At 43.0% G+C, this 27,763-nt stretch overlaps 1 protein-coding gene across 4 annotated transcripts; it reads left to right on the top strand.

Moving 5' to 3' along the window:
- The first annotated feature begins 2,122 nt into the window (after positions 1-2,122).
- vldlr (very low density lipoprotein receptor) lies at positions 2,123-23,034 on the top strand. Of its 4 annotated transcripts, XM_042081042.1 has the most exons (20): positions 2,123-2,422; positions 5,140-5,265; positions 8,573-8,695; positions 10,117-10,239; positions 10,717-11,085; positions 11,685-11,807; positions 12,465-12,587; positions 13,762-13,881; positions 14,292-14,417; positions 15,173-15,344; positions 15,959-16,183; positions 16,891-17,009; positions 17,280-17,419; positions 17,710-17,851; positions 18,564-18,713; positions 20,060-20,122; positions 20,320-20,406; positions 20,926-21,006; positions 21,377-21,546; positions 22,199-23,034. In XM_042081042.1, exons 1-20 carry the CDS (start codon positions 2,362-2,364, stop codon positions 22,232-22,234), a joined length of 2,679 nt encoding a protein of 892 aa, XP_041936976.1. In that variant the 5' UTR covers positions 2,123-2,361; the 3' UTR covers positions 22,235-23,034. The 4 variants fall into 4 exon arrangements, with proteins under 4 accessions (XP_041936976.1, XP_041936977.1, XP_041936978.1 ...); XM_042081043.1 differs by lacking the exon at positions 20,060-20,122; XM_042081044.1 differs by lacking the exon at positions 20,320-20,406.
- Positions 23,035-27,763: the final 4,729 nt, after the last annotated feature.

Here is a 27,763-nt window from a genome sequence, read left to right as displayed (position 1 = left end):
GGTCAATATCACACCGGAATTCTCCTTTAACCCTCCTGTTATCCTTGGGGTCAATTTGACCCCAAGCAACGTTTAACATCATAAAATATATGGTTCACTTTTTTTTTTTTTTGCTTCATGTTTCATGACTTTTCCTCAATTGAAGGGTACAACAGAGTTAGCATGAAATTTGTACAATGATATGTTTTCAATGTCCTATACAAATATTTTGTACATTGATGTTCCTTGGGGTCAGTTTGACCCCAGCTGTATGAAACATAGGATACATGAATATTTGACACATTATGGATATATTTTTATTTGAATAGTATGAGAACATATTGTTATTATCATTATTACATACACAAGTACTTATTACATATAAGTCATTTTGGCAGGACTGTATAAGTCAAAAGGGGAAGCAACAGCAAGCATTTGGGCTGCTGACACTGGATGGGCAATATTGCCAGCCAGGGTTCCAAGGTTCATAAAGGGGTGTGGGGGGGTGGGGGGTGGGATTGTTTTGTAGGGCTTTTGGTGGTGGCTATTCCACTCTTGTTAAGTACCTGTCACAAAAAAAAACTGGGTAACAATATGAATTATAATAATTTTCTGAGGGTTTATTTAGCTGGGGTCAAATTGACCCCAAGGTTAAAGAGTGTCGGTAAGATTTGAGGATAACACAAGGGTTAAACTAAGTGCCCTATGCGTTCATTGCTCTGCAGTAATCAGTTGTTTAAAGAGCATGCCTTTACAACCATTTCAGGGTTGCTACGTTTCACTTCGTTGACTTTTCTCACTCCCCATCTGTCTTTTTGTATATCTCTATTCTATGTCTCCTTGTTTCTCTATCATGGATTTTCACACAGAGGTTGCTTGGATTCATTTGAATGGTCTCAAGAGTGAGTGGCCTAATGGTCTCAGAGATTTTAGTAAACATCTCAGAAACATTGGCATTCTGATCAAGCTGCAGGCAACTCCTAGAGGTGATAGACCAACCATTCATAGATACTTACAGTCCTCCAGCCATGAATCCTCATTATGTGATCCCGACAAGTGTAAACACAACATTCCATTTAGTCATTAATACCCTATGTCTGAAATCATTAACTAAACCACTAAACGGGGTGTTTAAGGGAAAGATAGTAAAACCATCCTATTCTGTGTGGACATTCTGTGTCTGAGGCTGAGCAACCAGGTATGTTCAATACTCTGAATGTTTGTCTTATTATTACACATGTTTATGATTCAGTAACTTGTACATGAGGAATAAATTCTAATTTCTTGATCCACTTTAAATATTTTTTATATTAAATATTATCTGAGAAGTACAACATGTCAACAGTGTTAGAGCAACACTTGACGGTTCAGTTTCATAATCAAAGAGCAAAGCACATTCTGATGTAGGCCTACCTGGCTAACCACCAGGGTTTGGTGTGTTAAACGTAGTATGTTTCCACTGACTGCTGGATGTCTGCCTTCAAGGTCATTATATAACTGTTATTCTTGTACATTCTTCGTCACCAAACATCTGTTCCAGATAAGCAGAACAGCACTGATTAGGGTAGCATGTCACCCCTCTGTCCTGAAGTGTCTGAATATGTAGACTGGGTTGACAAAAAAAAAATACTCCCCCTATCAACCTGAAAGAAAGTACTTACGCTCATTTTGATTTCAGGCTTTTCTGATCAAGTCAGTCTGGTGAATCAACAACGTAAGCTAAATTCTCTCCATCTGCAAATGTAGGCTACAATGTGAGGTCTTGTCTCCCTATTGCCACTGCCTGACTCTAATGCCAATATCACTCCTTATATAATTCGGCAAGAAATATCATATTTATATGAATTGCAGGGCTATAAATTACCACAACAAAACCATAGCATCATCGACAAAATACAGATAATTATGTATCCCCACACAATGCTTTTACCTCATATGAAATCAAAACATTTTCTTTTATCCTAACACTTTAAGATGTAGGCATATCCCCTGAGATCTCATCAATTACAGTGCTCTGCATGAGTATTTGTATGTGGATGCTGAACGTCAGGCAATGAATGGGTGTCTAGGTAGTGTGTGTGAACTGTTTAATATGCGGGAGAGGGGAACAAAGGGTTAAGTTAAATACATGACACTGAGAGGAGGAAAGCCTAGACTCTACCGGCGCGGTTATTTGCTGCAGGTTCACGCTATCATTAAATTAGGACATGGACTGCAGTTGTATGGCCAACTTGAGAGGTTGGAGCTATTAAAGGGGATCTAAATGAGATAAAGGCGCGTGGTTTGCGGGCGTTTCTGTTTGTCGCCACACGGACGGATCGGTTGTGCCACAATATCAGCGGAGGACGAGGCCACGGGCGCACTGCTCAGCAATACCACGAAATGGTCACGTCTATTCTGGGATTTCTTATTCTGCCAGTATGTCTGTGTGGATATGTTCGAGGTGAGTAGCCTGCCTAGAAGATGAACACAAACCGCTGCCGTTAACGAAGACTCAGCATTACATTCATTTCTTGCGCACGGGGAATGTGTTTCTTATTCTTTAGCCACACTTGACGAAGGATCGAAAGCTCTCATTTCCTAGTGTTAAGCTGCCTTCGGCGTGGGAATATGGTGAAGGCATTAAATCAGTGCAACGAGTAGCCTAAATGTAAAGCCTGCGTTATACCCAACGTCTACACAGTAACATGTGTTTGCTGTGGCGAAGATATCTTCATTTGTGCGCCGTACTTGACTCGGGCAGTCTTTAATTTTATAAATGGATCACCGACTCTGGTTAAATGCGACGGAACATAGGCCTGATTGCAATTTGCACATTAAATCTTCAATACAAAAGACGCACAAAATGCAGAGAGCTTGTAGGGGCGTTTTCTTTTCATCCAACACTGAATGCATTTATCCTATTGATGTTTGTGTGCGTTGGCTTTAATACGTTTATTTTTCATAGTCTATTTTAGCTTAGTTCATACTCGGGATAATTTATTTATTTATTCGCAAAGATGGGGCCGAGTCTACATTGATTTGGTTAGCTTATTAAATGCCCAGTCCGTGGGCTTACCCCATATTTAGCTTCATTGAGTTGAAGGTGCCAAGGTGAATGAGGAGGGTGTTGTCTAATTAATAAGCAGGTAACTTCAATTAGTGGGTCGTTTGCCCTGGTTTGGAATCCCAAGAGAATAACCAGGGCCAGTCTCCGATTCCGCTACACTCGCAGTTCTGTATTAGCCTATGTTAGTAGGCCCTGTAGCTGGGCAGCATTTCCAGGCCTCTACCTGAATAATTTTGATTCCTCCCTTTGAACAAAATTAGTTGGCAGATTGACTTGTCGGAGGCCTGTTGCATAACTTAACGTAGCCAAGATCAGACTGCTGAACTTGCGTCCTTGAATAATTTTCACACGTCAGTAGCCTAATCACATTCTCTGCACCGCACTATTTTTCACATTCTGCAAACGGAGGCGGGGCAGGTCCACGCCACTGGAACACTACAGGTTAGTCAGGTAACCTGCGTGTGTGTCATTTCCCAAACAACGTGTCTTGGCTGCATGGTAAACTGAAACCAGGCAAAAGCATGGTTGCCCTTTTGATTACGGTAGGCTTACTTAATGTTGAGTTGTAAAGTAGGCCTAGCCTAGTCTATAATTCTTATCAAAAGCAGGCTCTTCATGTGTGGTAACCAATAGCCTACATGTATCAATGTAGAATACGCAACCATAAAATGGGAGGGGTGTTGTCGCAACAAAGCCTATATTGTGAATCAACTCAAACGTTAGGTATCCTACACCTCCGGACAGCTGTTCAGTCAACGGAAGACTGAGCAATTCGCACGAGATCAAAGAAAGGTTCTGTCTTTAAAGTTAAACCGGAGTAGTGGTAATCACCACACTCCTCAAGCGTCAATGGCCTAGGCCTACCTTTGCGAAATAAAAGGTGCTTTTTGATTTCTTTCAACCAATACACCTACTAGCAGAAACGAACAGTAGAAATCAGCCAAATCAAGACGTCTCCTTGAGAGTTCAAGACAATTGATGTTTGTGGTAGGTTTTAGTCTTGCTGTGCTTCCTCTTGGATGAACATCCCAAATAAACTACTTTTCCTTTTTATGGCCATCCATGGTTCTAGGGGAGAATGTCACATGACATTGCTCACGCTAGTTTTGACTGCATATGGCGCTTGACCCTCAGGCCACATCAGTATTCCCTCAGTTTTGTAGTGGCAAAACATCTGTCAGAGCTGATAATGGCTTAAGTAAATATTCTAACAACATTTTTTTGAGTTAGGCTACTCCCCATCATTGGGTCCGCACAAATGATAAGTTTGCCAGATAAAAATACAGTAAAATCTTACATTTAAATAATGCAGACATGCAAGATTGCAGAGCTGTACTGTGGGTAGTTTGCTATGAATATTTAAAATGTGCCCTGATCAGATTGTTAATTGAATTTTCAGATATGACCTTAACTGCTCACTAGGTACAGATCATTCGGTGGACAGATCTGAAAACGGGTGTTTTGTTTGATTAAAACATTATAGATTAATTATTTTTTTGCAAGTGCATGAAATGATTAGATTTAAATTTCCTGAAGATAATTAAGGTATTGAACTTAACAGCACATCTCATTCTAAACTGATGTGTTGCCCTGATATTTGTTCCATGTGATTGCAACACAGCTTAATCATTTCAATTATATGCAACAACTTGTTTAAATATTCCTTTATAGTCTAGGCATCACTGGATTTATGCTATTGGCTGGATATAACAGGGGTCAAATATCCAGAGCCACAAATATGAGCCTATGCAACATTATATAGTAGCTACACTGTGCACAAATATGAGGCTATGCAACATTATATAGTAGCTACACTGTGCACAAATATGAGGCTATACAACATTATATAGTTGCTACACTGTGCACAACTATGAGCCTATGCAACATTATACAGTTGCTACACTGTGCACAAAAACATGGAGATATCTGCCCCAGTGTTCCTAATAATGCAGTCATTGTCTTCCGTCTTTTCACTCATTGTTCAGTGTTCTGTTGGGTCCCTGTCCAGTACGGAGACCTTAACACCACATTAACTGTGGTCACTGGGGCTGTGGATGGGTCTTTCTGGAAGTAATCAGGTACTCTTCTCCTTCTCCCCTCCACTTCCTCAGGCATGCAGACGCAGACGCAGTGCGAGCCCTCGCAGTTCCAGTGTGGGAACGGCCGCTGCATCCCCTCCGTGTGGAAATGTGATGGAGACGAGGACTGCACCGATGGCAGCGACGAGAACACCTGTGGTGAGTCTTTCTTTCTTTCTTTCTTTCTTTCTTTCTTTCTCTGTGCACACCTCACTCATGTACCCTTTTAGTCAATCAGAAATGCATGGCAAAAACATTCTTTTAAAAAATAATACAATCAATTGAGAGTAAGGTATACATAATCTCTCTCTCACACACACACACACACACACACACACGTGCACACACAGACGCAGAGAGAGAGAGACAAGCCACCTTTGTTACTATACATAGAGGGACACAGAAGTATTGCCCCCATCTCTAACTGCTGCAGAAGGTCATTACAGGTTTGGCTGTGCACTGTAGCCCCCCCCGGTCCTCTGCAGGGTTTTCTGCTTCGCCGCTCAGTCGAGCAGCTCAGCACCTGTGTCCCTCACGAGTGAGCATTGTATTGACCGGTCAGCATGATGCCCCTGTGCACTGCCAGCCCAGTAGTTCGATAGCGAGCCAAAACCCCTACCCCCCCCCCCCCCCCCCAACCCCAAATCCCATGTTCTTCCTGGATGTTAAACGAGTGCTAAAAATGGCATCAGTGCAGAGGTTTCCATCTGTATGAGGCACATCTTCCATCTATGTGTTTTCTGGGTCATGAATTGAGTCTTGGGAGGAGGGTGAAAAAGGGAGGGAATCTGGGCTGAGGGAGGGAGGGATAGATGAACAAATATGAAAGGAGGAGGAAGGGCCTGGCACTGAAATGAGAATGAGACGAAGTGCAGTGTGTGAGTTTGATAGAAGGATTCCACACATGCGTTGTTGAACCGCCGTGAGAAACGCCAGGCTGCAGCTGGTTGTTTTTGCTTTGGATGCCGTCCACTGTGTTGAGTAAAGATCAGCTGACTGACTGGGCCTCATCCGTACATGGAGTTTGCCTCCCCTTCCAAAAGTGCGCATGTGACTTTGCAGTTGGGCGACAAAAGTGGGGATCTTCCCAGAGCTGCAAAAAACATTTCAGCTCATTTGAACTAGTTTGACTGTCTGAGGAAAATGGCAAGGATTCTTAAGTTTAAGCAAAAATATGATTGGAAATGTTGCCATTTCCATGCTGAATTGCTAAGAAATTCTGCCAGCTTTTTACCTTGATACATTTAGCAGAAGCTTTTATCTGAAGCAACATGAAGCACATAGAGGCACGCGTTTAGGCACAGCAAAAGATGTGTGTGTGTGTGTGTGTGTGTGTGTCTCTCTCTCTGCATGAACGTCTCCATGCACCAGAGCAGGGCTCTCCTGGGACTTCCATGTTGTGTGTGAGCGCTGCTGTTCCTGCCTGCTTTGATCCTGCTCTATGCAGATTCAAGGTCTCTGCTCAGCTGGTTGTATCAAATTGTTATAGGCTGTCAACACCACTCTGTTCACAATGCTGCAGATCCTTTGTAAGAAATTTTTCAAATTCAGATGTGGGTCATTTGTCATTAAAGGTATACTATGCAGGTTTAGGTATTTTTGGCTAGTGTACAGCTCCCTCTATAGTCGGGATGTATTTATATGTTCCTCTGCTATTGTGAATAGCAAACTTCTCCCGACTTATCCCCCCTGTACACAGTGCAAATGCTTTTGTTGTGGAGGTGAAGGATTAACAACAGGCAAAAACTCTCTCGAGCTATATCTACTGACAAGGTAATGTTTCACGATTCTCGCGAGGTTTGGCGGGGTGCAACTCTTGAAAGTTGCATGGCTTGTTTTCTCGGTAGGGATTCGCTACGTCTATGCTGTATAGCTAGGTGAACGATTTGCCTATTACAAGTTCGTTTACCATCAAATTGGCTTCATAAAGGTGAAACTCTTGCATAGTGTGCCTTTAATGTGTGGGTCATTAATTGTGTATTTGCAGCTTTATAGTGGACATGAATTCATCGTGTTGTTGTATATTTCAATACATTTGAATATAAAAAATACTGCATAAAAATGTGTAGTAAATACTGTATTGAGCCAGGAAACGTTGACTATTGTGACATTTGCATTTGGGATGCGACTGGAAAAGCTGTTCCCAATTTGCCCTCTCTTCAGCACTCCTCTCCGAGTGTCCCTCCTGTGACATGAATACTGATCGATGGCAGAGGAACAACTCCTGACACTTATTACCATTCCAGCCACAGGCCACAACGGCCTCCGAGTATGCTCTCGGGGCACAAGCAGACAGGAAAAAGACCCCTAAAAACCCGGGAGCTCGTAGCGTACGGAAGGCACAGTTCTCCTCAAAGCTGGCCGCCAGTGTTAACTTCAGTGCCCTTGCCCAGGGTCTCTCCATTGAGTGAGCAGGTGTAAATATCAGGTGCTGGCCTGCCCCACCAGTTACTTTGGCTGCCTGCCTTATGGCTGTTTGCCGTCTGCCATTCAGAACAGTTGACCTCATATTTTCTATACAAGCTAAGTATGGAAGACTTTGATACTCTTAGACATTGTTGCTGAATTCAGTTAATGTGTATTCAGTGTGTTTACCTTGTTAAATTACCCTGAAATTAATTACTCCTGTAAACAAGGCATAGCCTACAGAAGGAATAAGCATTGAAATGAACCTCAGAACAAATATAATGAACATCCTCAGAACAAAGATAATGTCTTTGCAAATCCACTGTTTGTGACTGTGCCCACGGGTCTCAGGAAAGAGATTTGCAAGGAGTGTGGAATTGAAACAGACAGAGTCTGACTTAATTTTGGCACTAACTCTGGGCCTCACGATTCATAAGAGGTTGGCACACAAGCAGCTCGGGCACCAGTTGTTGCTCCAAGGTCCTGATGACTCAGACGGAAACACAAACTGTGAACATGTTTATCCTGATTTCAGATCAGGTGCTTAAGGGTTTGTGACATTTTCATGCCTTTGTTTTCCTTCATTGTGATTCAGAAGACTAATGCTTGTAAGAGTTTCTGTGTGTGTGTGTGTGTGTGTGTGCGCATGGTGTTTTTCCCTGCATTATGTTTTTGAAGTGAGGCCTAAAAGTGTGTGTGTGTTAGCACTCATTAAAATATTTTGTATTTACTTTATGCTTTCGTTTGAATTCAGATTATATAAATACCTATATGTACTTACTGTACTTAATCATAGTAATGATCCCCCCCCCCTCCCTCCAAGGCTCAATGTTAACTTTTATAGGTAAGGTTTTGATGGCCAAAGCCAACCAAGTCCGGTTCCCAGGAAAGATTCTAGAGCGTAGCACCACTTGTAACAATTTGGTAGCCAGGGGCAACCGGGCAACCATTAATGTCGATCCCTGCTCTCTTTTGCACTGTAGCTTCAATGTTACTCCTCATTCTGTGGGTCGCTTTTAAGTATTGTTTTTTTTTTTGTGCTTTTGTTTCATGGATATAGTGAGGAAAACATGTGAGCAGGTGGACTTTGTCTGTCGGAATGGCCAGTGCATCCCCAAGCGATGGCACTGTGATGGCGAACCTGACTGTGAAGATGGCACCGACGAGAGCATTGAAGTGTGCCGTAAGTGATGCTTGTTTGTTTTTTGTGGGGTTGTTCCTCTGGCTCCTGGCCTCCTATCAATAAGGCATTACTTCTGTTAGCCTGCCAAGAGAGTCCAAGGAATAACAGCATTAATTACATATCATTTATCCTAGTTACTTATGTTGCATACCATTTTGGGGTAGCCCAATCCTATTAGCTTGTTTGTTGTTTAAAATCCTCCCTGGTCTTTTAACCATACATCCGTCTTGATCATGTCTTGGACGTGAGACCACTGCGTCTCTGGATGCAGAGCTGACTATTGATTTTCAAACAGGCCTCAGGGAGTGCTGTCTGCTTTTATTTTGCCAATGTGCAGTGATAACGGGTATGAATGAGCCTTCCTCTCTGACAAACGTGCATTATCGCACATACAAAAGGCGCCTGAGGAACAGGCCAGTCACACGGTCAGCCCTTGGCTGTGGAAAAGCAACAGCTGTTCCAGCCTGTGGAAATGGCTGTAGATCAACAGTGCATTAGCTCAGGTTACACCAGTTCCAGAGAGATCAAACCTTAGTCATCAACTACCACTTTATGTTGAGGACCAAAACATTTGGCTTAATATACTGTATGTGTGCTTGTACTCCACACAGCCACGTGTTGGGTCCATGGCAACACCTTTCCCCCGGTCTGTGTGTGGGGGTGCAAGACCTCATACTGTATAGTGGCTAATCAGCACTTTGGAGTGGTTTGTCAGCAACAAATTAAATAAAGTCGCTGGCGTGTGTATGTGGGAGTGTCACTGTGGTGTGTCTTGTGTCAGGAAAGCTACCGTCTATATGTAATTCCCCTACGAGATAGCAAATGAGTCACTGCCAATTTCTTCAAGCCTCTACCCTTTTTGAGTGGGCAATTTGACTGACTGGGCCATCCATTCTTCCTGTTACATATTTGCTGTGTGCATAATGACTAATGACTTTTCTTAGAAATATGCTGGAATGACACCACACCTACTCACTTCACTGAATTTGTTGACAAACACACGGCAGACAGTAAAGAAGTAGAAATTTTCCAGCTGATTGTGTAACAGTGCCGACCGCACAAGCATAGTTGTGTTTGTCTGAGAAGGCTGGCATGATTAACCCTGGGAGGTTTAGGCATTCCCTGCGCACTAATAGCTTGTGGCATGTGTTGGACACTGTGGGAGGTGTGGGCCTGTTGCACGTCCTCAGGGTGTGAGGTGGCATGGGGCCCACTTTAATCTGAGTCCAATCCAGCCTTTTAAAAGCCTTTTAAATGTCCATTGATGCTAATTATACTGAACATTAGTGCACCTCTGTGGAGACCATGCAGACTTTTTCTGAAAGGTTTTTGAATGAAGGATTCATAAAACTTGAGTGTGTGTGTGTGTGTGTGTGTAATGAATGAGAGAGTGCATTAATTGCTGTGTGTTGGTTACGCAGACACCCGGACGTGTCGTGTAAATGAGTTCAGCTGTGGGGCCGGCTCGACGCAGTGCATCCCCGTCTCCTGGAAGTGTGATGGAGAGAAGGACTGCGACAACGGAGAGGATGAGCTGCTCTGTGGTAAGACTGACCATCCGAAGATTGTCAACGTCTATCCTGAACTTGTTATGTATGTTAACAATATGTATTATTAATGTCCAATTTTATCTCAACAAGATGCCATATATATTCCTCTCAGGCTTTTGTGTGAAGGCAAATGTCATGGATATAATTTCACACCAACGTCTGCTTTAAAGGCCAGTGACTTATTCATAGACCATTGATGTAGTGCTAGTCTGTGTCAAATTTAGTTTCTTTCCCCTGAGCACTGAGCAGTCTTCCCTTTTCTGGTCATGTCACCTGAAGTGCACCTTGAGATTGTGCAGTTGATGAAGCATAGACAGCAGTTAGTTGTGGTTGGACAAGCCATGCTGGTATACATATACGTAAACATCTGTATACGTAGCTAATGCATCAGTAGTTTTGTTGTACATGTATATTATAATTAGTTTGTTCTTTATTATAATTTGATGTATCTTCCTATGGTGTTTTGTTCAGGTAACATTACCTGTGCTCCTCTGGAGTTCACCTGTGCCAGTGGCCGCTGCATCTCGGCCAACTTCGTGTGCAACGGCGAGGACGATTGCGGGGACGGCAGCGACGAGCAGGACTGCCCACCGTCCTCGTGTGGCCCCACCGAGTTCCAGTGCGGCAACGCCACCTGTATCCCGGGCAACTGGGTCTGTGACGACGACGTGGACTGCCAGGACCAGTCAGACGAGTCGCCTCAGCGCTGCGGACGGCCCACACCGCCCGCCAAGTGCTCGTCCAGCGAGGTCCAGTGCAGCTCGGGCGAGTGCATCCACAGGAAATGGCGCTGCGATGGCGACCCGGACTGCAAGGACGGCAGTGACGAGAAGAACTGCCGTAAGTCTTCTGGGAACCGTTGTGGGATGTGTGGAGGTTAAAGGTTACCTCCAGGAGGCCCCCACCCCCCACGGAGTTGGTCTAATCCCTATAATAATACACCTGATTCCGATGGTAAAGCCACTTGCTGAACACAAGGGTATGTGGGGATTAAGACTGCAACTGAATTCTGAATGAGGAAAGGATCTCCAGGAGTAGCAGGCACCTCTGTGGGGAGGAGTGCTGAAGTAGGCATTCCTGTTGTCAGAAGATTACATTGGCAGCAGTGGCAAAGGTCATATTGGCGTGTCTTCCACCTGGGAGCATAACAACTGCCCAGAAGTTGTTGTTCTCTGCACCGCATGTGGTCTCAAAGGAAGTCACTTGGGGCTGTATCTGAGACTGCAGTAGGTGTACTGATTTCCGTGGTAACTGACTGGAATTTATTAACAGATGTATGCAATTGTAGCCATGACCCTTATGACTGCAGTGAAACTAAAACAAATGACTAGACAGAAAAGCAAGCCTGAGTCCATATGGTGGGATTTCTTAAGCGTGCGTGTGGGGCTGGTGCAGGAGCGTCAGCGTGTGTGTTTACCGCCTCTGTTTGTCCTCCCCAGCTGTCCGCACCTGCAGGCCCGACCAATTCAAGTGTGAGGACGGCATCTGTATCCACGGCAGCAGACAGTGCAACGGCATCCGCGACTGCACTGATGGCTCTGATGAAGTAAACTGTAAAAACCGTGAGTAATCACGTCCTCTCTCTCTCTGCTTTCAGCCACAGCGTCAGGCCGTGTGTCTAATTGTGTGTCTCAGCTGGAATGGCAAAGCTGAGTGGGGAATCATTTCTCTAATGTTTTTCAAAGCTAGGCTACATGGAAATAAAAAAAAATATCAAAGAACGCATCTCGTTTCACGCTTGAGGCCCAATTGAGGTTAAATGTGGTTTTGGCGAAATTGAGGTTGCGTGACTTGTTGCTGCCTAAAAAGTAGGTCAGGTCAGAAGCCCATGTTGGATTGCTACTGAAATGACGTTTTTGCAGGTCAGGTTGATGCGTACTTACTGTACGTGCCATACATATTTCATCATGGTGTCCCCTGAAGCAAGGATGTCTCAAATGTTTGAAATCCAAGGCATCCAGCCTTACTGTTTCACATGTCCTATTTTTGTTGTACACCAACATACGAGACATGGAGAGTTAAAAATGTGTACATTTTTACAGCCCAAGTCCAATATACTTTATGGTTGAATTAATGAACACTGTAAATGCAATACAATCAGCTGGTCAGTTCAATATATTGCTCACATTGTTAAACCGTAACTAGAATTAAGATGCGGTAATTGTGTAGGTTGTAATGAATAGTCATCTTCCTCGGTGTCCCCTCTGTCTGTGTTTTAGTGACCCAGTGCCACGGCCCAGACAAGTTCAAGTGTCGGAGTGGAGAGTGCATCGAGATGAGTAAAGTGTGCAACAAGGCGCGAGACTGTCCCGACTGGAGCGACGAACCCATCAAGGAGTGCAGTGAGTAGCGTTAGTCTGAATGTGTTTCTCCATGTCGCTGCACTCTTGTGCATTACCACTGGAGTAGAAAACCGTCGCACTGGCAGAATGTTAAGCCTTTAAAAATGAACGGCGAGGGGAATAGGGAGTCATCAATAGTTATGAGGGGTTTTAAGGAATGGGGATCCGACTCCGCAGCCTGCCAGGCTGGCGCTGTTTGTGTTATTAGAGAGCACACAGTGCGCATGTGGGCATTTGGAGCTTTTTTTTGTTATTTTTTTTATTTATTTATTTTATCACACCTTTTGAGCCGAGGGGCAAACCTGTCTTTGGACCGTGGCCTACATACAGTTAGGATTAATATTTGCCCTATAGGTGCATGTTTGTTTTAATGGTTCAAGGACACACTATCTCTACCAGTCCACCACCTCTGCCTTTCAGTACAGGTATTTTTGCATAATGCTTATTGCTCACTTTCAAGGACACTTCACCTCCCAACTGGCCAATTGTTAAATTGTTTTTATCAGTCTCTGTGTCACTGAGTCTTCAATGGATTATTACTAAATCTGGTGTGGATCTTTACAGAAATTACACCGTAGTACTTATTTCAAGCTGTTGGTCAGTGGGAAAACTGGTCCAATTTAGTCAGAGCATCCTTTATTAAAGTTTATTTTAAAAAAATATTTAAATACTAAAACTTCAGTAAAAAATGTTTTTGAGCAACAGACATGAACAAACTGGACTGGCAATTTATCAATAGTCTGTTGCCCATTCATATGAAACATTAAATGACTGGTTGGGTTTTGCCTTGATTGAACAGGTCCTTGTGGGCGTACAGTACCCTTGGTTTCCATGGCATTCAAAGCAAGAGTGCACATAGTGTAGGCTAAGCAACGCACTTAGGTAATTTGGAGTTTCAATTTTGAAATGTGCTTACGGGCCATCAAAATGAGGCCTAACAAAATGGCTCAAATAGGCAGCCCAAGCAAAGTTTAAATGTTGAATTATGAAGGAATGAATGGGTGTCAGTCACAGGAGTGGTATGTCTTTCATAATGTGATGCATGCAGTTTTGCTCAGAGACTATAGTAAGTGTGTGGAATGCATTATGTTAATATCATAACTGTTCCCTCAAATGCTGTACATCTTTAGACAGGTGCCAACAATGTGTCACATCTGCCTTCTCTCTGCTGTAGATCTCAACGAATGTCTGCTCAACAATGGCGGCTGTTCCCATATCTGCCGGGACATGGTGATTGGTTATGAGTGTGACTGCACTCCAGGCCTTCAGCTCATTGATCGCAAGACCTGTGGAGGTGTGTGTGTGTGTGTGTGTGTGTGTGTGTGTGTGTGTGTTTAGTCAGTTTAAATTCAGAAAAGCCCCAGATTCTTAAACCTAAATAATCACTGTAGAATACCCTGTAATAATTTCTGAGAACAGTAATGCCTGGTAAAACACTGAAAATGTAAATGGTCCTCCTCAATTGTCCCAGTCTGTCTCGACATGAGGAATAGAGAAGATCAAAATGTGGTTATATCTGTAATCTAATCTAAACTTCCTGAGAGCCTTGCAGCTACAGAGGTGACATACTGTATCAGTTAATAAGAAAAAGCGACGTCAGCGCTAGCCAGAGCATCTTCACATAACTTGCTTAACAAAAACTGTTTGTACATGAATTTACACAATAAATCTCCATAAATGTAATCTTCCTCCATCTCTCCACAGATATCAATGAATGTCAGAACCCAGGGATCTGCAGCCAGATCTGCATTAACCTGAAAGGAGGGTACAAGTGCGAGTGCCACAGTGGCTACCAGATGGACCCCACCACAGGAGTCTGCAAGGCTGTCGGTAAGTAACCCCATGCCTTCTGTATAAGCGCCCGAGCCAGTCAGTTTTAGCAGTTAACCTGTTTCCATCTGTTCCCCATGTCCCAGTGTAGCAGATGCGTCTGATCAATGGCCACATATTAAAAGTCCTCTCTGGTACATTTTGTTGTCAATCGGGGTTTGCCCGTAATTGCCACAACTGTCTAATTGGGAGATGGCCATAAAGCTGTGAAATCTGCTGTCCCATGCATCTGTGTGGTAACACAAGCGGCTTCTCGGCTTCATCAAGAAAGTAATATTCCGGCACTTTCTACTTATCTTTTTGTGAATGGACCACAGAAGATAAACTAGATAGATAGATAGAGGAGAACTTGAGTGAATAAAAGTTGTTGTTTTTATTGTGCTATTGAAGTAAACCATTTGCCTTTTGGAAACTGGATCTTTCCCAAACGTGCAGGCTTTCTGCAGGCTATCTTTGTAACAGTTTTGAAAATGTAATTATTTTTTGTGATGTAATTTGGTGTGCTTGATAAGGTGGGTCATGGGTTTGATGGAATCAAAGAGTACGCGTGTGATTTTAAAATATGCTCAGTTTCTCTGGATGAATGTGTAATTAATAAAATATTGTAAATGGTGATGTAAAAGGTAATCTGATGAGAGATTGATATGGCCCTCACTCTGGCTCCGTGGATGGCTCTGGCTCCGCATGAACCTTTCCTCTTATGAACCCTTTTCACACAACCATGCTTGTGTTTCCTGTGGCATGTGTTCCTGCAGGTAAGGAGCCCTGCTTGATCTTCACCAATCGGAGGGACATCCGTAAGCTGGGCCTGGAGAGGCGGGAGTACACTCAGATCGTAGAGCAGCTGAGGAATACTGTGGCCTTAGACGCTGATTTCACCCAACAGAGGATCTTCTGGGCAGACCTTGGGCAGAAAGCCATCTTCAGGTGAGCCCGAACACACTCCCTAGTTAGTAGTAGGAGTAGGAGTTTCCAGAAAGAAGTTAGTAGTTGTTTCCAGAAAGAAGTTACTCAAAATTCCCCATCCTCTTCTCAGCCTTAATCCTGTAATGTGTTGATGTTGTATGGTGTGCTTTGCATGCTAAAGGGATTGACGGGTCCATAAATGAATCTGTCTAAATAACTAGGATTAGAATAACAGAACCTAGGGTGGTCAAAGACTGCATTTTCTCTGACAATCTTGTCAGGATATTCAAATATGAAAATTGATACAAGTGAAAATATCAATGAAGCCTTGTTATGCAACACTGACCACAATTATGAGGCTTGCCTCAAACCTTTTATGTAACTCAAAGTAAGGGAATGAGTCTAATGCAGTGGTGATCTTCGTAGTAGTGGTTAATAAGGAAAGTTGTTGTGATAAGGTGATTCTTGTAGGCTCACAGCTCTTGTTTTGAAGCAGTAGATGTGCATAAATCATCATGAGGAAATTCCCCACACCTGGCTTTTCAGTCCAAAGACAACCACCTAATGTTTAAATAGCACCAAAGCATACTACAATGGTATCCGTGTTTAAAAAAACGACTCCTACTGTGTTTCAGCACACGACTAGATAAGCGAGAGGAGATCTCGAGCCACATCAAGGTCATTGAGGATGTTCAGATGCCTGTTGGAGTTGCTGTGGACTGGATTTATAAGAACATCTACTGGTCTGACCTGGGCAGCAAGAGCATTGCAGTGGCAAACTTCAATGGCACCAAAAAGAGAGTCCTGCTTGACAGTGGCCTGAAGGAGCCAGCCTCCATTGCTGTTGATCCCCTCTCGGGGTAAGTAAGGATGTCCTGATCCTATAGCAGATATCAATGGGGATTATCCCATTCATTCTACCTTCAATCATTGTACAACATCACACATGGCAGCCTGGTTAACCATTGACCTTGGGGGCAGCCGTGGCCTACTAGCCCTGACCAGTAGGAAAAATGTGGGCGGGGGAAGTGGTTGAGCACTGCTCTCCCATGCCCACATCCACAGCTGAAGTGCCCTTGAGTAAGGCACCTAACCTGTAACCGCAGTAGCAGGCAGCTCACTGCTCTGGGTTAGTGTGTACTTCACCTCACTGTGTGCTGTTTTGTATTTCACTAATTCACAGATTGGGATAAATGCAGACCAAATTCCCCTCACGGGATCAAAATAGTATATATACTTAATTATACGTACTTAGAGATAATGTCTTGTTTTTTTTTTGTTGCCTTGATTGAGTTGTACTGCCTCTGATCTCAATATTCAGAGGCCTTGAAATGTGCTCAGGTATGTTACGTGCCTCCTATGTATGGAGGGCTGATTGGCTTGTCGTTCACCCCCCCCCCCCCACGATATTGTTTTTCATGTTATCATTATTGACCCTATGTGGACATTGTTGTTCATATTAGCTAGAGCGATACTTTCTTGCCATTATTGTTCCTGGTGAGAATGGCCCTTAACGGCGTTGACTGTTACTATGATGTGATCATAACGTTGTGTTGGTCTGCTGTAGGTTTCTGTACTGGTCAGACTGGGGAGAGCCAGCGACAATTGAGAAGTCTGGCATGAATGGAGTTGACCGGCAGGTCCTAGTCGAGACGGACATTCAGTGGCCCAATGGGATCACTCTGGGTGGGTGAACTGATGCCACAGTGCTTGTGTGTAGGCTGCAGTCAGAACACCATATCTGAGAAGTTCACTTTTGTGTCAAATCTATGGTATTAAATTCCAAACACATAGCAAATGGGCATCAAAAAGTTGGCTAATGTTGTGCACTAAAGCAATTTAGTTTTTCATTTAGTTTTTGTGGTCACTGTTTAGTTTTTAACATCCTCATTCATTTTACTGTGTCTTGTAAACTAATCTTCCACATTGTGCTCTACACAAACATTTCATCCTCAGATCTGATCAAGAGCCGCCTCTACTGGGTGGATTCCAAGCTGCACATGCTGTGCAGCGTTGACTTCAATGGAGACAACCGCCAGAAAGTACTTCAGTCCTCTAACTACCTGGCTCACCCATTTGCCCTCACAGTCTTTGAGGTAAAAAAAACACAACCAGATGTGCCTTTATTTCTATGAATGTCTCAAAGCAATGTTTTGTTTGTACTCCACTGATTGCAAGAGAATGTATTTAGTATCATTGTAGTGATTCATGCAAAGAATCTTGTCAGTCTCTTAATTGTATTGTATTGCTGTAACCTACTTATTTTCGGACTGTTACTGAGAGCCTTGTATGATATTTCACTGAAAGTGGAACTACTGCACTGCGTACAACTCGTGTAAGATTCTGATTTTTTTTTTTCTTTTCTTTTTATCTATTTTGCTACCAGGATCGTGTGTTCTGGACAGATGGGGAGAATGAGGCTATTTATGGTGCAAACAAGTTCACGGGAGCTGATGTCACAGTTTTGGCCAGTAATTTAAATGAACCTCAGGACATTATAGTTTATCATGAGCTTATTCAACTCTCAGGTGAGTCCACCTTTTAATTGACTGTTAAAATATTTAACTTGTTGTTTTCAGTGTAACATGATGCCTCACTATGGAATTGTCTCTTACCCTTTACACTTAAATCACTTTGTCAGTTTCAATTACTGAATTGGCTCAGACCATATGAGACTTCAACTTGAGAGCGTGTTCAGTCTTGTTGAACAGATTTTAATTACTGTAGTCCTCCCTGTCACACACTATTAAATTGGACCTCTTATTCCCCTTGCCTCTCATTTCCTACCACTTACAGAATCCATGTAGTGTGTCAGAACACTGTGTCCACGTAGTGACAAGTGAAAGTACAGTGTAAAATTGGTTGACTAGGATTTCCATACGGGTGGTGTCCCCCTCCCCCTGTAGCACATTGTGACCGGTGTGGCAGCCGGAACCAGAACCAATCTGGTCTGAGTCGGAGCTGGGAGCAGTCCAGGGTCTGTTTCCCTCAGCGGAGACCACCTCATGCTCAACATGTTGTCTGTCAAAGCAGTGAAGGAGAAACTCCGCAGTCGGCCCACATCAGTACAGCATCAGCACAGACCACCTCAGTCAACATGTTGTCTGTCAGAGCAGTGGAGGAGAACCTCCTGCTGAGAAGCAAAGCAACAAAACCGAAACACCACTCGGCGGAATCCTTTGTTCTTTCAGCCGCAACAACAAAACCCTCCCCCTTTTTCAATGTGATCTTGTCCTGCAGGAACGAACTGGTGCAATGAGAAGCAAGAGAACGGCGGCTGCTCTTACATGTGCCTGCCAGCTCCGCAGATCAACAAGCACTCCCCAAAATACACGTGCGCCTGCCCCGATGGCTGGAAGCTTGGGGCCGACGGCCGGACGTGTAAGCCAGGCAAGTAGCCCAGCACAGAGCCACTGGTTGTGGGAGATTAACTGCTCAAGCAATAGGGGTGTAAGGGGGCATTCTTTCCAGCTCCTTTTCTGTTCTTTTCTGCTACGAGCTCCCCAGTGCAAGCTCTCAGTGTCGTCATCCCCCTCTACCCCTTTCTCGGGGTTGAGTGATGGCTCCACTTTCAGCTTGAATTTGTTTTTCATGTTTTCCTTTCCCTCATCCCCCCCCCCCCCGTCTTCCCCCTCCCCGCACTCTTGTGGAGTCCTGTAGCATTTAGTAGTACAGGGGATAGCACTTGGCATCTCAGGCTTGTTGGAAGAGTTCTGAACGAAAGGAAAGCCAAGGAAAAGGAGGGTGTGGGGGTTATTGGAGGCGGGGGGGGGGGGGGGGGGGGGGGTAGCAAACTGAGGGCCAAGAGATCACAGCTGCCTCATGAATGCATATATGGTTTAAAATTCAGCGCCGTAAAAGTCTTTTATCCCCACGCTGCTCTTCAGCAGTATAGAACTGTCAGCTGCAGAAAGGCCTGTATTTGCTTTGGTGGCAATGGCTAGAGAATGCCATGGCGTATTCTGTCATGGATTCCTTGAGTTTAGGATAAGAAAGGACTCAAAAGGCCCTGAGCTCCTGCGCTAGAGGCAGACATTCAATAGGGGTGTCAAGCACAAGCTGTATGAATTGATGCAGAGATTCCTGTAGCCCTCTTCTCAGGCGCAGAGCTGTATTCATGAGTTCTCTAAAAGCACGAGTGTGTGTCCAGGAGTTGTGGTTGATTTCAGGTCAGTCCTGTGCCAAGCCCGGCCCAAAGCTAGACTAGAGCTTGAGTGTGCTCTGCAGGTCATACTGAACGCCTGATTGCACAGCGAGCATATTCCCGAGATGGCTAATGTTATATTGGAACAAAACATTCATACAAGTTACAGTCAATGTGTAGTGGCTTTTTTTTTCTGGCTGTTGCCTGCTACATTGTGTTATTTCTGTATGAAGACAAAAATAACCTAAACTGAAACAAATTCCCAAGACGCTGTTTAGAGACATCCTCGCTCAGCTAGCAGGGCGCCTTGTTTGTGCTGCAGTTTTGGAAGTGTTGTAGTGTTTTTGCTGTGCGGATTCCTCTTCTGCTGCCCCATGTTCCTCATCTTTATCTTCATCTTTTATTTACTGCTGCAGTCTTCACACAGATGAACAGTGTTTCTTTAGTCATTTGACTGAGGGTGTGCATACACTGTAATACAGCTATATAGGTGGCAAATAATAGTGTTGAAACAAGTTGCAGTACCACAGTTTTTCTCAGTTCTGGCGTTACGTGAGACTTTTGCTCTCTGGCTCTTACCCTCTCAAAACAGTCAATGTCCCAACTGCCCAAAAGGATGCTGGGAAGGTACAGTCATCCTCGGCTCCCCCTCAAGGTAAATGAGGTCACGGCATGACCCTGTAGAGGTTGCAGGTACTCACTCACTCTCCGTTAATGACTTGACTCAATTAGTGGTGTGCTGCTGGGGTTTGGTGATTCTCTTATTAGTGGTGGTGATGGAATGCTGTCTCATGCTTTTAATTATCATGCAAGTCATTTTTTTCCCCTCCCATCCTGTGTTCTCCTGAATAGAACGGCTCTTGCATTCTCCAAAGAAACAGAATGGCAGTTGTAAATATGGTGAATGTGGTGGTAATGATTTGTTTTCCACAATGCAAGGTAATCCCTAATGCACTCTGCTGATTAGTCTAGATTTATACCCAATGATCTTGCCTTAACATGCTTAGTAAGCCTACAATCTCACAAATGACTCACAATAATAAGTAGACCTTCACCCTCACACGCACGTTTTCTTGAATCTGTCCATTTATAGGAGAGTATATATATAGCAGAGTGTACCCTTGAAAATAACAGTATCACATACGGTCGTTTACCTTACTCATATCTTCCATTAGTGTTTGCTGAATACTTGCTCTTGTGGAAATGTTGGCTCTGCATCAGCATGGCTAGCCAAGCTTTGATCAAACTGATAGTCTAAGCGCATAGCAGGCCAGCTTGTTTCTGGCACAGAAATGCTTTAAACTTAATACTGCCCTTTTGTCTTTGTCCTGCAAACTACTATAGATCTTTTGTTTCTGAATTAAAGGTGGCATATTGTCCTTTTTTTCTTCTGCTACTTGGGGTTTTCCCATATTAACTCTGTCCTCTCTCTCTCTCTCTCTCTCTCTCCATTCCCAGAAGGGAATGTAAGTGCATCAATGCACGAGGTCAGCTCTTCAGCTAAGGGATCCGCAGCTGCCTGGGCCATTTTGCCCGTGTGTGAGTATCTGCCCCCCCCAGAGGTGGAAACACTCTGCCCTAGATCCGACTTGTTTTCAGTCCAGTCACAAGCTGAGCTGAATCTTTCGGTGCAGAGGTTCTGCTGACAAGTTTTAAGAGTTGTGTAAATTGGGTCCGGATGCTTTGATGCTTAACCCTGACATTCCGCATCAGAGGATTGCTACTTGATTGCCTCATTCAGCAATATGTGTGGAAAATAAAATATTGACGTGCATTAGGAGTGCATCACTTCGATTGATGTTGGCGTATTCATGTTCAATTACAGTTTTTGAGTTGAGATGTTTGATTTGCATAACTTGTAGAACTCTAGGCATCCATTATTAATGTCAATCCTGTGCATTCTTCGCAGTGCTTCTTGCCATGGCTGTTGCTGGTGGTTATCTTATGTGGAGAAATTGGCAGACGAAAAATAAGAAAAGCATGAACTTTGACAATCCAGTTTACCTGAAGACCACAGAGGAGGACCTTAACATCGACATCAGCAGACACGCAGCTTCCGTCGGACACACGTACCCAGCAGTAAGGGCAATAGGGCTTGAGTAGAATTCAGTGTTTCAAACTGTGAATTTTTTTTTTTTTTTTTTTTTTTTTTTTTTTTTTTTTTTTTAAATTCACAATCCCTGCCCTCTCTTGAGAGCTGGCATTTTCTGCAGTAAAACCACAGAAATGATGTGCAGTTGCTCATCACAGCACTTTGTTGCCCCAGAAGATTCAGTTGCAGCTGTTCAGCTCTATTCTCATCATTTTGGCTTATCTGTTTCACTGACACTTTAGTATTATAGGGCAATTCCACGTAAATAGGCCAATTCCACGTAAAACTGTCACGTCCATAACGTAAACTAAATACGATGGCATTGTGTTGCCGTTATGGATGTGAAAGTTTTGCGTGGATTTGCCCTATATATTATATTGGGTCCTTTTAAGAAACTAACTATAAAAATAACACCATATAAATGATATTAGCGTCTTTATCGTTATAGTTTTTATGTGCCCATTGTCATTCATATTAGTCATTCAACTAGAGCAATACTTGTCATTGTCTAGTCATTCAACTAGAGCAATACTTTTTTGCCGTTGTCATTGTAATTATCGCCCTTAAAAAGGTCAACATGTTTCGGTTTTAATTCCATACCACAAAGAATACTAATGCTGACCTGTCTGTCCTTCCTAGATATCAGTGGTGAGCACAGACGATGACCTCTCCTAACCCTCCACCCTTAGCCAGTGTCCCCTCCTGTTTACCAGTGACTGCTGCTCAAGCAGAGCTACAACCAGATGCCTTCTGGAGAGTTGTATTTTTCTTTTCTTCGGGTGGAGAAGAGATGGAGGAACATTTTTGAGAATATAAGTTGAATTGCTCCCCACCCTCAAAGTGTTGGATCACACACGAGCTATTGGATTTACCAACATCAACTGTAACTTCTGCCCGCTTCCAATCGCCCACATCACTTCCTGTCTAAGGTCCTGTCATCTCAAGACACCTGGCTGAGGACCCCGCATTCGTCTCTGCGCTAATTTGCGCATGTGAATATTGATTGAGAGAGGAAATTCATATTTTAGATGCTCATGTCCATAAGATGTGTTTTCTCCTTCTTTTCATATGAACTTTACCTCCTAGCGTGTTCTTATAAAGCTTTTTATGTGTTTCTGTGATGAAGGCAAAAAGGAGCTTTATAAGGTGAGTGCTGTCACTCCATTTGTAAAACAGTGTACATAAATGTCCCTCAGTGGAGACCACAAGCAGGACTCTGAAGCACTTTGATCAAATATTCCTCTGTAAATAAGATTGTATACATTTCACTGAATCAATTTTGCTATGGTGGGGTTAACTACCAGGGGTAAGGAAACAACGTATTTAAAGAAGTAAAAAAAGGAATTTGTTAAAATATTTTGTATGTTTGTGTGCTGTACCTGTGACCTTTTCTAGCATTGTACAGGGAAACATGCTCTGTACTGTGACGGGGATCATATTTGCAAATAGAGGAAATAAAACCAGACAAAAGCTCATTCAAACTTTACCTCTTTTGTTGAATTGCATCTACAGTACACGATAATTTCAGCAAAGCTGTATAGTAGATGGTGGACAGTAATTTTGCCACTACAATACAGAATGAACTGGGTCTCGTTAAGATTAGTATTATTCATGCTAAGCTATAATTATTTCAAGTAGCTTCAAAGCATCTTCACAGTATGGGGTCTAATTTGTGGTAGTACAATATGAATCTGTAGTCAACAAAACACCTACCCGTAGCTGCAGCACCCAGAACAGGAACCTTTCTTGAACAGAGAATTTATTCTAAATATAGCTGCAAGCAGCAATGAGGGGGCCAAGCAGTTAAGCAGGAGTTGGGATTGGATTGAATGGGACTGGACTGGACTTGACTGTGTTGTGTTAGATTGGATTGGACTTGTTTGAATTGGACTGGACTGGATTCGAAGGTCACTGAATTTATTGTGTGTCCTCAAGATGTACTCCTAAGTCCACATACCAAGTTTGGTTTAAAGTGTTGATAATTATAGCACCCCTAGTGGTGAAAGCACACCAAATTAATTGTGCATCCTCAGGATGTAGTCCCAAGTCCACATACTAAGTTTGGTTGCGATAGGTGAAAGTGTTGCTAATCATAGAGCCCCTAGTGGTCAAATGTCACAATTTATTGTGGGTCCTTAGGATGTGTTTATGACTCAATGTACCAAGTTTGGTGTCAATGCGAAAAAGTCTTCCTAATTATAACGCCCCTAGTGGTCAAAGTACACCAAATGTATTGTGTGTTCTCAGGATCGGGTCCCGAGTCCATATACCAAGTTTGGTTTCAATAAGTAAAGGCGTTGCTGAGATATGAGCTAATTTCCTGTATCTCTAGCACCCCCCTAGTGGTCGAAGGTCACCAAATGTATTGTGTGTCCTCAGGATGGGATCCCAAGTCCATATACCAAGTTTGGTTTCTATATGTGAAAGCATTGCTGAGATGACCCTACTTCCTGTGATTATAGCGCCCACCTAGTGGTCAAAAGACTTGAAATTGATTGTGTGTCTTCAGGATGGGGTCTCAAGTCCATGTACCAAGTTTGGTTTCAATATGTGTAAGCATTGCTGAGATATGAGCCTACTTCCTGTGATTATAGCGCCACACAGTGGTCAAAATGTACCAAATTTCTTGAGCCTCCTCCTTATTGGGTCCTGAGCACATGTGGTAAGTTTAGTCTTGATACGAGAAAACCTTGCTAAGATTTCACTTCACTTCCTGTTTGGCGGCTTTGCCGACAATTTTAATTGGCTGTTATGGGCGAACGGTTTTAGATTTGAAGACAAAAATGCTTTGTCTGACGATCATCTGCACCAAGTTTCGTGAAAATCTGACAAACTTTGTGACCTGTGAAAACTTTTAGGCGTTTTTGATTAAATTCAATATGGTGGCTGAATCAATTACAATATCACAATTTGGCTTGGGTCACCCTATGGACCTCCAACAGTATTAACAGACCCCACTAGTACATTTTAATTCCAAACACAGCAGCAGCTACAGGCCAAAACACATTTTTCCTAATTGCAGCGCCCCCTAGAGGTGAAAGGTCACCAACGTTTTTGAACATCCTCCGGATGGGGTCATGAGTCCACGTACTAAGTTTGGTTATGATGCATGAAATGGTTGCGGAGATATGAGCTCACTTCCTGTTTGGCGGCTTTGCCACAAATTTTGATTGGCTGTTACGGGAGAGCGGTTTTAGTTCCAAAGACGAAAAGGGATAACCTTTGTGCGGCTTGGTCTGAAGATCATATATACTAAGTTTCGTGAAAATCGGACAAACTATGTGAGGCATGAAACTAGTGCTGGGCGGTATTCCGGTTCACACCGTATACCGGTGTATATTTTCGTTATGATATGAATTTTTAATATACCGCCATACCGGTGTATTTGATTACACAACATTTGGAACGCTGCACCGCGCGACAGTGTTTCAGACGGGACTTTTTTTTCACACGCACGCATGGTGCCACTGCGAGGCATAGTGAGGGTAAACACAAAACACCTTAAGTTTTTCCCCTGAAGTATGACCCTTAAGGCTTAATTTCTCCTCAGGTAAGGGGTTTATTTAAGGGTGTTGCACAGAAATAATACTAATAATAATACCTTAAATTGTTTCTTTAGTTAAGGAAAAACGTTAAGGGATACTGCATTGAAAAGGATTTACCGTTCAATTTGATTGTTCAACAGCTGTAGCTGGCTAGTAGGTGATGTCGTTAGTTAGCAACCCACCGAACACAGTGAAGTTTAATGATCTTATCATTCATCTCACCTTAAGAATATTCGCTGAAATTATCCAGGTAGCAAGTAAAGCGTGTTATAGACATGCACTCAGCAATACTAGCTGGCTAGTTAGAAATGATCCTGACTGTCATCAGTGCACCAAAACGAACTTTTTTATTAATGTTTTGCCTAGCGAACCGAACCGATGTAGCCTGGCGGGCCATCCTATATCATTGAGATGTATAGTCTGGAATCGAGCCATTCACCTCGCTTTATCCAAGGGGCGGGCAAAGAATTGTCTTTCAAACTGCCTAGGCATGCAATAGGCTAGCGCTACGACCATATCGGTATCCGGTCGGCAAAACGGCAAATACATCCTTCTTCGAAAGGAATGACTTAAGTGCATTGTGTTGCTCAACTTTCAAAGAAAAGCACAAGTCCAACTCCTCCAAAGTTGACGCCAACGCCGATTCAAACAACCGCTCTTCGTTCGCCATAGCCACCTTCCTTGTTGTTAACCGTCGCAGGACTGTCGTTATCCTGTTAAGCCCGCCTTAAGACTCTCTAACAAAATAGAGCGCTGTGATTGGATAACTTCCACGGTGTTAGCCAATAGAAATTCCTATGGTTTGCTACTAGACGTACAGGCTGAGCAAATTAATTTGCCGCCGCTAGGGTGCGTCTAGATTTCTAGGCTAGAACCGAAGCTCATGGCAGGCTAACAAGACATCCACATCCACATGAAGTTAACGTTAGCCTACCACTAACGTCATGTAAACCACACTATAACAATACATTTCTGATAGGCCTATTTAACAGAGTAAGCATATTAACAGAGAGGTTTTATTTTAAATTGTATCATTTTCAAAAAAGTATAATTATTGAAAGTTGCACTACTTTTTGTATTGGTTTTATCCAAGATGTTTGTGAAATTTGCACAGTAAAACTTCTGTATTTTGACTGCAATTGTCTTTGCATTCTGATTAGATTCTTCATTAGAATGAGTGGCTCTTTGTAAACAGCATCATTTTCTGGGGCCATGCAAAACTGCATTTCCACTAGTGTGGAGTTATTCTACATCATGACAGTAAAATAGACCATCTTTAGTCAATGTACTGCAGCAATTCTTCTCTCAACCTGTAGAAAATGCTGTGAACATCTGATTATGCATGGTAAAAAAATACCGTCATATACCGTGAAACCGTAAGAATTTTGAAAAATACCGTGATATACATTTTTGGTCATACCGCCCAGCACTACGTGAAACTTTAGTTTCACTTTCGACAAAATCCAAAATGGCGGAAAATGACGTGTGTTGAACTCTGCATGGGCCAAGGATTCCAACAATACCTCATTTTTGACAATCGGGTCAACAGGTCAAAAGTTACATGCATGAACGCACATCAAACTTTGGCCTGTTGGTGGCGCTAAAGCGCTCGAGGTGTCGACATGAAACTTGATGAAATTAATCATGGGACTGTCCCCAATCAAGGTGCCAAATTTCACAACTTTTTACCAGACGGTTCTATGGGCTGCCATTGACTTCCATGGCGGAAGAAGGTATAATAATAAGAAAAGATAGAAACAGAATGGGTGCCTTCGCAGCTTTGCTGCTTGGCCCCCAATATACACCATGTCTCAGATGTAGGCTATACATGTTTTTTCTCTACTCTAGTTCCTTTTAAATACATTCATGTATATTCACTTTAACCTTTTCCTGGAATATTGTCTGTCTGGTTGTTGTGGGTAACTTCTATAGATTCACAAGCTCTTTTTAGATTGTGGTCATAGCTACATTGTGTTTCCTATAGCTTATATACATACATATCTATGTAAGTCTTGGTGTGTGATCTCTATATTTTAAGTGGGGAATTGCCATTTCCGTTAGGAGACTCGTACCACTAAGTCTCCAGTGCTGCTTCTGATCGCCAATATTCTGTGTATTAGTAAAATTCCTACACATTTTAAGCTGCTAGAAGTTCAGGCAGCTACTAGTTCACGTCAATGTAATTACTCTATAACAACCTGTGTCTAAGAGGTCAACTGCATAAACCATGTGGCAGGGCAGATTATATGCATACATATAGAGGCTACTGAGACCCAATGCTTTTTGATCAGGATAAACCACTTTGTTCTTATTAATGTAGACTGACGTGGCAAAGACCAGTCCATTCTGGTCCAGAGGGTTGGTCATATTGGTGGCATGTATTTGTACAGATGAAGCAATTTAGCTACATAAAGTAAAAAAACACTTAACTGTGTGTGCTATAGTGCATTTACTGGAGTCAGTCACACATTTCATGTTAAATTGAATATCTAACTGACATGTACTGTACTTCTGGAAGTGCTGTTTAGACTTGTCTGGTATGGGTAGATTGGGGAGTGGGAGTTTGTTAATTATCCAAATCAATGACGAAAAAGCTTCCTGGATCTGGACATCTGGATGCCAGCGTGGTTTTAAATTCACTCATAAACAAATATAATAT

The sequence above is a fragment of the Alosa sapidissima genome, chromosome 23, assembly GCF_018492685.1.
Source record: "Alosa sapidissima isolate fAloSap1 chromosome 23, fAloSap1.pri, whole genome shotgun sequence".
In the NCBI taxonomy this organism is placed as follows: domain Eukaryota; kingdom Metazoa; phylum Chordata; class Actinopteri; order Clupeiformes; family Clupeidae; genus Alosa; species Alosa sapidissima.
Note: the sequence above shows the minus strand (reverse complement) of the source record. Positions and strands in the feature narration are given on the sequence as shown.